General features: G+C 43.1%; 1 protein-coding gene across 1 annotated transcript in view; it reads right to left on the bottom strand.

Moving 5' to 3' along the window:
- LOC121387480 (tumor necrosis factor receptor superfamily member 16-like) overlaps positions 1-12,642 on the bottom strand; it is a 38,737-nt gene that overhangs the window by 4,220 nt on the left and 21,875 nt on the right. The window contains exons 3-4 of the mRNA XM_041518613.1: positions 4,348-4,653; positions 1,223-1,342 (exon numbers count right to left, since the gene is read on the bottom strand). Coding sequence (XP_041374547.1) covers positions 1,223-1,342; positions 4,348-4,653 — 426 coding nt within the window. The remainder of the gene's footprint in view (positions 1-1,222; positions 1,343-4,347; positions 4,654-12,642) is intronic.

Genomic DNA, 12,642 nt, shown 5'->3' on the forward strand with positions numbered 1-12,642 from the left:
AATCACACAATAATCGTTCCATTATCAGCGAGCCAAACTTCCTCCTAATATTTCCTTGCAACTCAGTAATAGGTGGTACTTTAAAAGTTAAACTTTTTTTTGTTTAACGACACCACTAGAGCACATTTGATTTATTAATCATTGGCTATTGGATGTCAAACATTTGGTAATTTTGACATATAGTCTTAGAGAGGAAACCCGTTACATTGTTCTATTAGTAGCAAGGGATCTTTTATATGCACCATTCAACAGACAGGATAGCACATACCACGGCCTTTGATATACCAGTCGTGGCGCACTAACTGGAATGAGAAATAGCCCAATGGGCTATCGACCCCAATCGAACCCGAACCCAGACCACGCGTATGAATAAATGAATGTTTAACAACACTCAAGGACAAAAATCAGCTATTGGGTGTCAATGAGAGAAAGACAGAGAGACAGAGAGAGACAAACCAAGAGAGAGAGAGAGAGAGAGAGAGAGAGAGAGAGAGAGAGAGAGAGAGAGAGAGAGAGAGAGAGAGAGAGAGAGAGAGAGAGAGAGGGGGAGGGAGAGAGAGAGGGAGGGAGGGAGAGACACAGAGAGAGAGAGACAGAGAGAGAGAAAGAGAAAGAGAGATAGAAAGAGACTGATTACACAATAGAACAGTTGGAGAAAACCGTCTTAAATTGATAAATTAATGTTACGTAACTTGACTACAAAATAAAATTTCCCTTCCACCACAGCATCTTGTAATGCGTCCCATGCCCACCAAACCCCACCCCAGTTCTTCCCCTAGAGCGTTACGAATTTGTAACGCGTCCCATGCCCATCAAACCCCACCCCAGTTCACCCCAGCCCCACTTCTTCCCCTAGAGCGTTACGAATTTGTAATGCGTCCCATGCCCACCAAACCCCACCCCAGTTCACCCCAGCCCCACTTCTTCCCCTAGAGCGTTACGAATTTGTAATGCGTCCCATGCCCACCAAACCCCACCCCAGTTCACCCCAGCCCCACTTCTTCCCCTAGAGCGTTACGAATTTGTAATGCGTCCCATGCCCACCAAACCCCACCCCAGTTCACCCCAGCCCCACTTCTTCCCCTAGAGCGTTACGAATTTGTAATGCGTCCCATGCCCACCAAACCCCACCCCAGTTCACCCCAGCCCCACTTCTTCCCCTAGAGCGTTACGAATTTGTTGAGCGGGCCCCTAGTCACTGGTGTTACAAAATAAACTATACCTAGTTGTTTAGCTAATAGTTTCCACTCCGACGGATCCTTGCTTTGTAGAAAACATTTCTCCAGATCTCGCTTTGTGGACTGGGGTAAATCTCGAATTTTCGTGGAACATGTGATTATTCCTGAAACAAAAAGTAGATATCATGTTATAACAGTTATATAGCCATATAAGTAGACACTGGCGTAGCCGGTGGAGGGGTGGGGGGGGTGGGGGGGGTGGGGAGGGTCATGGGGACTATGTCCCACTTACCACCCCTCATTACCTCTTTACCCCCCCCCCCCGCCCCCACCCCCACCACCGCCTTTCATATCTGCCTGTCACGCGATAGTATAACTTATAGACGGCGTAGTTCCGCCCCCACCACCACCTTTCATATCTGCCTGTCACGCGATAGTATAACTTATAGACGGCGTAGTTCCGCCCCCACCACCACCTTTCATATCTGCCTGTCACGCGATAGTATAACTTATAGACGGCGTAGTTCCGCCCCCACCACCACCTTTCATATCTGCCTGTCACGCGATAGTATAACTTATAGACGGCGTAGTTCCGCCCCCACCACCACCTTTCATATCTGCCTGTCACGCGATAGTATAACTTATAGACGGCGTTGTTCCGCCCCCACCACCACCTTTCATATCTGCCTGTCACGCGATAGTATAACTTATAGACGGCGTATTTCCACCCCCACCACCACCTTTCATATCTGCCTGTCACGCGATAGTATAACTTATAGACGGCGTAGTTCCGCCCCCTCCCAAATCTGAGTAGAACGTTCACTGAAAGGCTAACGAGTAGTAACACACACACACACACACACACACACACATACACACATACACAGAGAGAGAGAGAGAGAGAGAGAGAGAGAGAGAGAGAGAGAGAAAGAGAGATAGAGAGATAGAGAGAGAGAGGGGGGGGCAGAGAGCGATAGACAGACAGAGAGAGAGAGAGAAGAGATAAGGGATGGAGAGAGGCAGAGAGAACGAGACATAGCGAGAGAGAAAGAAAAACAAAGGAGAGAGGGAGACAGGGAGGGAAAGAGACACTGACAGAGAAAACCAAGGAGAGAGACATAGACAGAGAGACAGTGGGAAACAGAGAGACAAAGAAAGACAGAATGAGAGAAAGACAAATACAGAGAGAGAGAGAGAGACAGAGAGAGAGACAGAGAGAGAGACTTAAGACCCCATTAAAAAAATGTATCCATCACCACTTCTTTCTTCTTCGTTTCAATATTGTCTACAAGTTTTGTTTACGTGACTAAAACATGCTTTGCCTATAACAACCTAGAAAGTGCGGACATAAAACTGCCGAAACCTGGCCGTATTTTGATTAAAAAATTTCAACGTTTTCGATTCACTGCATACACATTTGTACGATACACCACCAATTACATGTTTTAGTACATCCCAGCTGTCACGACCCACGACAGGATATTTTACGACTGATATCAAAGAGATTTCCTTTTCTCTCTTTTTTTTTTTTTCTCTCTCTCTATTCTTTTGAGGTACATTATAACACGTCTGAGGTAAGTCATTCGTGACGGACCGGATATAGCTCAATGTATTATTTACACGTCACATAGCAGTCGTAATGGGAAGTCGTGTTGTCAGTAAAGAATTTATTTCTCAAAACGTTTCACGTGTTTAATAAATTATGAAATGTATTTCGCACCTGTTGTGTTATTTTAATGGGTCAATAAATTCAATACTCACAATTTACAAATTTAGGTAGCAAAAATAACGATATTGTTTTCTCTTTTAAACACAACACCCCCACCCCCCACACACACACCCACCCCCCACGAAAGCCTGAAATATTGTGGGCGAGACGTAGCCCAGTGGTAAATCGCTCGCTTAATGCACGGTCGGTTTGGGATCGATCCCCATCGGTGAGCCCATTGGGCTATTTCTCGTTCCAGCCAGATAACCACGACTGGTATATTAAAGGTCGTGGTATGCGAATACGTTGTAGTGTTTAAAAACTAGGGTCAGTCGCTTTAACCCCTTGTGATTATACAACAAGTTCGCCAGCTGGCGTTTAAAACATAACCACTATTTCTTTTCTTTTCAACTTATTTTCGTGCTTATATTCAATTAAGGTTCAAGAATGCTGTCATGGGCACACACCTCAACAATCTGTCTGTCCAGGACAGTGGGTTAGTTTTTATCTGTTAGTGGTTAGTGAGAGAGAAGAGGGTGTAGTGGTCTTACATCTACTCATTGAGTCGGTACAAGGCTGCGAACCCTGTACATACCAGCCTTATGTCCGATGGTTTTTACAACACCACACCGAGGCCGGTAACAATCCCCTACTTCGACGAGTGAGAAAAGGGATGACAATGTTCATTAGACTACAGTATGCAGGCGACACACCACCTGACGTGGCATTCCGTTCTAGATGCAGGCGACACACCAACAGACGTGGCATTCCGTTCTAGATGCAGGCGACACACCACCTGACGTGGCATTCCGTTCTAGATGCAGGCGACACACCACCTGACGTGGCATTCCGTTCTAGATGCAGGCGACACACCACCTGACGTGGCATTCCGTTCTAGATGCAGGCGACACACCACCTGACGTGGCATTCCGTTCTAGATGCAGGCGACACACCACCAGACGTGGCATTCCGTTCTAGATGCAGGCGACACACCACCAGACGTGGCATTCCGTTCTAGATGCAGGCGACACACCACCTGACGTGGCATTCCGTTCTAGATGCAGGCGACACACCACCAGACGTGGCATTCCGTTCTAGATGCAGGCGACACACCACCAGACGTGGCATTCCGTTCTAGATGCAGGCGACATACCAAATGACGTGGCATTCCGTTCTAGATGCAGGCGACACACCACCTGACGTGGCATTCCGTTCTAGATGCAGGCGACATACCAAATGACGTGGCATTCCGTTCTAGATGCAGGAATTGGTCACGTTCTTACACCATAATTTATTATGGGAGGTGTAACACTGTGGTATTCCACCTCGACGTAAATCCCGCTGTCTCCGCCAGACGCCTTCGTGACCACCACCCACACACACACACACACAAACCCCACCACACCACCACACCCTGGACCGCCCCTGTGAATCTTTCTTTTGTTCGTTTCCGTAACTTACCGATGGGTGAGAGTTTCGAGTGGTGCTCCACCTCGACGTAAATCCCGCTGTCTCCGCCAGACGCCTTCGAGTACTCAACATCCTCGTGGGGCTCGCGCACCAGCCGCTTCTCCTTCATCCGCCGGTAGTGCACGAGCACCACGTATCCCAGGAGGCCAATCACCACGGCGCCCAAGATGGCGCAGTACAGCGGGATGATGTCGATGTCGTCATCGTCCGAGGCAGGCTGTTTCCTCACCGGTGTCTTCTTGGCGTAGCGTTGCGTGCTGTCTCTGCCTTTGTGCTTGTATATGGCTAGATCGAGATCTAAAAACAGAGAAAGAATTTTTTTTGTTTAAGTCACAATCGTACGCAGGTTGATCTGAAAAAGAAGAAGTTTGTTTTGTTTAACGACACTACTAGAGCACATTGATTTATTAATCATCGGCTATTTGATGTCAAATATATGGTAATTTTGACAGTCACAGAGGGAAAACCCGCTACATTTTTTCCATTAGTAGCAAGGGATCTTTTATAATTATTTATATGCACAATCCCAGCCAGGATAGCACATACCACGGCCTTTGATATACCAGTCGTGATACACTGGCTGGAACGAGAAACAGCTCAATGGGCCCTCAGACGGGGATCGATCCTAGACCGACCGCGCATCAAACGTGCGCTTTACCACTGGATTACGTCCCGCCCTCATCAGGTTGAACTAATACTAAGCGGTAGAGTCATGTGGGTCGCGTTACGCGTCAGGTAGCACTCGCCGTTATAAACCGTTTTGAAAATATAAATAGCTAAAAATGAAAAAAGAAATAGTACCAGTCGTGAGTCCACTGGCTGGGACGGGAAAAATAAACTGTCTACCAAGGAAGGGAAATGTTTTGCGTAACGATGCACTCAACACATTTTATTTACGGTTATATGGCGTAGGACATTATGGTTAAGAACCACACAGACAATGAGAGGAAACTCGCTGTCGCCACTTCATGCGCTACTCTTTTCGATTAGCAGCAAGGGATCTTTTATATGCACCATCCGTGTCTACTAAAGAGGCAATATTCTACGAACTAAGTAACGTAGTTAAAAGTCCTGTCACCTAAGAATAAATTATTTTAATATTTTATATCTAGCTTCTGTCTGTCTGCATGTCTGTCTGCATGTCTGTCTATATGCACGTCCACCCTTCAGTTACGTAGATTAGGGGGTTGAATGTACGGACGGACGGACTGACGGACGGGTTGGTTGGTGGATGGGTGGATGTATCAATAGATAGATGAGCGGACAGCTGAATAGATAGATGGGTTTGAGATGATTGTAGGTGGGATAGATGCAACACTGGACGGATGTGAATGGATGGATGGATGGATGGATGAATGGATGGATGGATGGACGGACGGACGGACGGACGGATGGATGGATGAATGAAAGGATGGATGAATAAATTAATGAACGAATGGGTGGATGGATGAATGAATGAATGAATGGACGGACGGACGAGTGAAGATGGGTGGGTGGTCGAATATATAGGCGTGACAAACTGATAAATGTGAGCAGACAGACGGACGTATATATATATATATATATATATATATATATATATATATATATATATATATATATATATATATATATATATATATATAAGACCCCTTGCTACTAATGAGAAAATGTAGTGGGTTTCCTCTCTAAGATTATATGTTAAAAATGACCAAATGTTTGACATCCAATAGCCAATGATTAAATAAATAAATAAATATGCTATAGTGGTTTTGTTAAACAAAACAAACTAACTTTTTGTTATGTGTGGTGTGTTACTTTTTCTCTTTCCATTTCTTTTTTCTCTCTCCAACATTTTCAAGATGAAAGCATTCCTTCCATTTTCACTAATGTATATCATTGTGCACGAGGTAAAAAATACTGAATAATTTTCTGCGCCATTAATTATTCCATAAAAGAAATTACTACACAGGTGCTCTCCCTTGAAGGTGATTCTTTGGAAGGTGTAATTAGGATACGAAATATGAATTTGCATTTAAACACAAGCTTGCGGCACTTAACGGTAGAATGATCGGGCTGTTACTTTCTTTTGGGATGGTTAATTACTTTAACCAAACAGGACAGGATTCGTAAGGGCGGTTCCATAAGGATTACGTAGGGGTGGTATGAATCATTTGTCGTGTATAGAATAAACTTAAAGGAACGGACCCTAGTTGTTTTTTTAATACACATTACTAAGTTACTTAAGTTTCTGCCTATCACAGCTCCTGTCCAGGGCCCAATTTCACAAAACATCGTAATCCTAGTTTTGCACGTAAACGTAAATCTACGACTAAACCACAATTCTTATTACTATTATAATACAACAAATATAGTTAGAAATACACATATTTCATTTTCTTTTGTCTTTAAAATGCTCCATCTTCTATAATGATGTAATTTTCGGCGTGAAATAGACGCCAAACACGTGTAAACGCACGACCGGTGTAACTGCTAGTAGCAGACGTAAACTTAAGATGTTTAGTGAAATAGGCCCCAGGCGGAAGAGCTGGCAGTAGTCAATAAAATGTGTTGAGGGCGTCGTTAAATAAAAAATGTCCTTCCTTCCTTCCTAATAGCCGATGATTAATAAATCATTGTGCTCTAATGACGTCATTAAACATAACAAACTTTAACGTTTTTTCTTTGTTTTTCAAAACCAATGTACAGAAACGCGTTTTCAGGGAAATAAACTGTTGTGGATGATGAATTTACTTACCCGTCCCCCCCCCCCCCCCCAAAAAAAAAGACACTTCAAACAGGCGGGGGGTCACGGGACCCCTCTGACACCACCTCCCTTCCACAAACACACACACCCTGGATCCGCCAGTGGTCTAGATATAGGGTACGTATTAATTACCATTCTAGATGCACAACTTTAAAAACACCTACTTATCTTCATGTTTGATCATTAATATAAACAAACTTAACTAATATTTTACCCCATCCCATGATCCGTCAATGTTGGTGGGTTTTGGGTTTGTTTCGCCTCCTAGATCTTACGTTGGTAATTACCGCCGTTAATTAAAGAGAAAATACTTCTACACTGCCTCTTGCAATTTCGCCTCCACGGCGCAGGCGCGAAGAAAACAGCTGTCGGTGGAGAAAGCAGCCTCTTTCCTCGTTTCTCATCATCATAAATACTATTTCCCTTCACGTAATTACCGTTTTTCAAAAGCTTAGTGTTTTCGCGCAGAGTCAATAAATGTTTTTGATGATTTTCGCACATTGCGTCGTGTAGGAAGTCGTGTCGGACTTCAAACGCGAGCGGCGGCCATGTTTCCTCCAGGGTGAAGGAGTCGAGCGCGTGACGTGCACACCCCGCGCTTGTGCCTCGATCTGCGTCACTTTTAATAACTTTTCGATTTAAGCGCTGGAACCGTTTTATGACGAGCAATAAAGTTCACACCTTTTTTCCCCTCCTCCTCCTTCTTCTTCTTCTTCATCATCAGCTCCTGCTGTTGCTGCGAGACTTCAAATGCATCCTGCTTTATCAGTTAACTTACTTCGCACAATCTTGCATCGATGCGCTATATCTTTTGGCGGAATATACATACCACTGAGCAATCTACATACTATGTATGGGATGCGGTTACTGAGTAAAAAGTTAAAGTTTGATTAATTAGTCATTGGCTCTTGTAGATGTCAAACACATTTGGTTATTCTGACCTGCCCTTTGGAGGAAACCTGTTACAATGTTTTCATTACTAACAAGGGATCTCCCGCATACAGACAGCACATACCACGGTATTTGATATACGTGATACACTAGTTGGGACGGGGCTCTAGTTATCAGTCACTAGTTTGGATGGGGAAAACTTCAGGTTTCTTGTTGTAGCATTTGAAGTAGTCAGAAAAACATAGATAGCGTTTAATGTTACAAGTGAACTCGAAAAATAACGTATAAAGTGAAAAAAAGTTAAGTTTGTTTCGTTGAACGAGACCACTAGACCACAATGATTTATTAACCGTCGGCTATTGGATGACAAACATTTGGTAATTCTGATACATAAGTCTTGGAGAGAGAACTAACTACATTTTTCCATTAGCAGCAAGATATCTTTTATATGCACTTGCTCACTGACGGGATAGCACATACAACGCCAATTGCTGTACAATTCGTGAAGCACTGGTTTGGGACGAGGAAAAACCTCAATCAGAGAAGGGGTGCACTGAGGGGATCAAACACTTCACCGGCCTCGGAGGCGCAGTGGTTAAGCCATCGGACTACAGGCTGGTAGGTACAGGGTTCGCAACCCGGTACTGGCTCAAACCCAGAGCGAGTTCTTAAAGGCTCAATGGGTAGGTGTAAGGCCACTAAACCGTCTTCTCTTTCACTAACCACTAACCCACTGTCCTGGACAGACAGCTGAGGTGTGTGTCCAGGACAGCGTGATTGAAATTTAATTGGATATAAGCATGAAAATAAGCTAAAATGAAATAAAATAAAATCAAACACTTCCGGCGAGCGTTCTACGACTGAGACAATGGAACCGACAATTATACTGATCCCTTCATGACGTTTGGTTGGGGGGGGGGGGGGGGGGGGGGGGGGGGGCCGTAGACCAGCGGTACAGCGCTCGCTTGATGCGCGGTCGGGCTCGCTTGAGGTGCTTGCATTGCAGGATAGAACCACCACCTCTGTGGATCCGTCAACTAATTGGGGGTTTTCTTGTTCCAACTAGTGTACCACAACTGGTCAAAGGCCGTGGTATGTGCTTTCCTGCCTGTGGGAAAGTGCATATAAAAGATCCCTTGCTACATAGGGAAAATATAAGCGTCTTTCTCTGATGACTACTTGTCAGAATGACCAAATGTTTGACATCCAATAGATGATGATTAATTAATCAATGTGCTCTAGCGGTGTCGTTAAACAAAACAATTTTAAAGTTTTTTTAGTCTGATAGCTGAGCTCCAAATTTGGTTAAAATCGTGACACTTCGGACCAAAGCACCAAACTTGGTACAGATGTTAATTAGGTCATATAAAAACATTCTGCAGAGAGATGCCCGACCTAAGACACCTAGATTAGAATTTTTCAAGATGGCCACCAGCACTATTATCCAAAATAACCTTTTTTCACTATACTATATATCTTTGAAACTAAATGTCTTAAAGACGTGGAACAAATATTACTATTTCAGCTGAAGTTTGTTTTGATTAACGACACCACTAGAGCACATTGACATATTAATCGTCAGCAACTGGATGTCAAACATTTGGTAATTTTGACATATACCTGTCGTGAAAAATAATCCAATGGGCCCACCGACGAGAATCGATCCCAAACGAACCGCACATCAAACGAGTGCTTTACCACTGGACTACGTCCCGTCCCCCCCCCCCCCCCCCCCCCCTATTTCAGGGTCAAACTATATTTTTGATATAGGTGGAGAGTTTTCGGAGGCTAATCTTATATGTGGCCATATTGTTTGTAACAGAGAACAATATTTCACGCGAACGGTCGTTTCGTTCGCAAGTCGGTTATGCAAATTTAAATTTAAACCGCTAACGTGGTAAACCGATATAATATACGAAATTCAAGACAAAATTACCAAATGTTTGACATCCAATAGCCGATGGTGAATAAATAAATGCGTTTTAGTGGTGTCGTTAAAAAAAACACCTTACCAAGCATCAAAGAAACTGTTCTTTAATGAAAGCCATTAAAAACATTAACCCCACCCCACCCCACCCCAGCCTACGCCCATGCGCATACATACACGCGTAAATTTATACGACCCACAAACAGTACGATTATACGTTAACTACGACAATACGTTAACTAACCGAAGCGGGATTTTCTCTCTCCTTTGCTTATTTATGGTCGTCCCAAACACACCCGCTTATCGCAGCCTGTAACAATTTCTAACCCGCCGACAGGCCTGCCAGGCAGTCATTGCAGCGTAGATATATTCAATCGGGACAGAACACTGCATTTTATGACGGGACATAAAAATCATATTCTTCTATTATGCTATGTTCCCCCAAAAAAACTTTTACAGGGTTTCTAGTGCCTAGCGTTAGCAATAAAACGCCGGCCGTACATTGACGCGTTTTAATAGCCGCCTACAAACCCAATGTGCCGTGCGCTCATTGGAACAGTGTCTAAAACGTGGACCTTTCTGCTATTGTACGTGTACGGCCGTCAATTCTTTGTGTGAGCCATACGGTGTTTTCAAAGGGAAGTTACCAAATCGAAACGCTCGTGTGCGAATCGGAATCGTATGCATACATGTATGTGGTACAGTTTTATCTTGTGTTTTATGTACTTGTGTGTTCTTTGATCTTTCTCTCTTTTTTTTTCTTCTTTTTTTCTTTTCTTTTTTTTTTTTCTTTTTTTTTCTTTTTTTTTCCGTAAACTACATGTAGTTTGGTCAATTACCGAATTGGAAAGTTTATATGAATTGATTGATGACAGAAAATATGTTTTTAATGTTTTGATGTTTTTATGCAGAACAGAGCTGTAGCTAGCAGTGGGGTGGGGCAAAAAACAATCTCTTCTTAACAGTTTAAGGAGTTTTAGACTATTAACTACTCAGTTGACCCCCCCCCCCCCCCCAAAAAATCCTAGCTACAGCCCTGCAGAACCACAAAGAAATAAATTAAAGTTGACTGTTTATTTTAACACTTAACTGATCATTTGACAAATTTCATGAACAAATAAATCGCAGACCGTTAGTTTGAGCCCGTGAAAATAGACATAAAGTTTTGGTTTATCTACAAACCTGTAACACAGTTGGATAAAGTTACAATAAAGTGAAACAAGAGTCTGTGTTCTTTAAAATGGGAAAAAGCACAATAAAAATAGACTAGAGATCGTCTCCATAACCAATACTTCTCAGAGGTACGTGCGTAGCTTTAAGAATTATGAAAAAAATGCATTTCGTGGTATTACAAACACCAGGATGACCAGAAACACTTCAGCAGGGTTCGAAATTTGCCAACAAAATATGGTGGCCCCCAAAAAATAATAATGGATGTTGGCAAATTATGGTAAGAGAACCACGAGCAAGATTTTAATGTGGAATACAAATATTAATAGTGGCTCATAGGTTATAACTTTTAAGAAGATAATATTATCTGGGCGACTAACGCCATTATTTTTTTAATAATTAAGTCGCCCAAACAGGACAATTGTCGCATTTGGCAACCTGGTCACAGGCCGTTTCGAGCTCTGCTTCAGAAGAACGGAAAAGGATAATCCAAACAAAATGCTAGAAATGACTGATTTCAGTTATCAGAAACGGCGCTAATAGTGAAACATACGCCATAGTGTTTTAAAAATACGATCTGTCACTACAATGTATCTAGATAAAAAAAAGGTGTATGTCCTTTTAAAATAATAAAGGACACGTTTTCGTACCACCCCCACCCCACCACCCGCTAGGTACAGTCTTGGAAAGCATGCCAACTGGGATTAGACAAATGGGTTACATTCGTCAGGGTAGAGGGGCGAGACGTACCCCAGTGGTAAAGCTCTCGCTTGATGCGCGGTCGGTTTAGGATCGATCCCTGTCAGTGGGCCCAGTGCACCACGACTGGTATGTCAAAGGCCGTGGTATGTACTACCCTGTCTTTGGGATGGTGCATATAAAAATCCCTTGCTGCTAATCGACAAGAGTAGCCCATGAAGTGGCGACAGCGGGTTTCCTCCCTCAATATCTTTGTGGTCCTTAACCATATGTCCGACGCCATATAACTGTAAATAAAATGTGTTGAGTGTGTCGTTAAATAAAAATATTTCCTTCCTGCCTTCGTCAGGGTAGCGTTCGGTGCAGATCTTTGTGCGTACTAGGTGAGGCCCCAACCAACAACCTTTGTGACATTGTGCAATTTTAGCTGCATACGACAAAATGGTTCCGATTTTAACGCTTGACGGGGGCAATTTCAGTCTAGAATGTGAGTCACATGCAGCAAACATCATACAGACACCACGCCACCGTTTGGCGTGTTGTTACTTGTTGTAGCAGCTTAATACAGTCCGCTTTAGGAAATAGTTACTCGTTACTACAAAATTCTGATATGCTTTTTTTCTTCTTTTTTTACTTTTTTTGTGTGATTACATGTAGATTGACCTCTGTAGTATTTAAATAACCCATTGGTTTAAAGTTACTTGTTACATTTAGTACTAACTGATAACAATTGTGCAAGTAGTATAGTGCCATTTGTATAAGGAAGGAAATGTTTTATTTAACGACGGACGTACTCAACACATTTTATTTACGATTATATGGCGTCGGTCATATGGTTAAGGACCACACAGAT

Source organism: Gigantopelta aegis, chromosome 13, assembly GCF_016097555.1.
Source record: "Gigantopelta aegis isolate Gae_Host chromosome 13, Gae_host_genome, whole genome shotgun sequence".
Taxonomy (NCBI): Eukaryota; Metazoa; Mollusca; class Gastropoda; order Neomphalida; family Peltospiridae; genus Gigantopelta; species Gigantopelta aegis.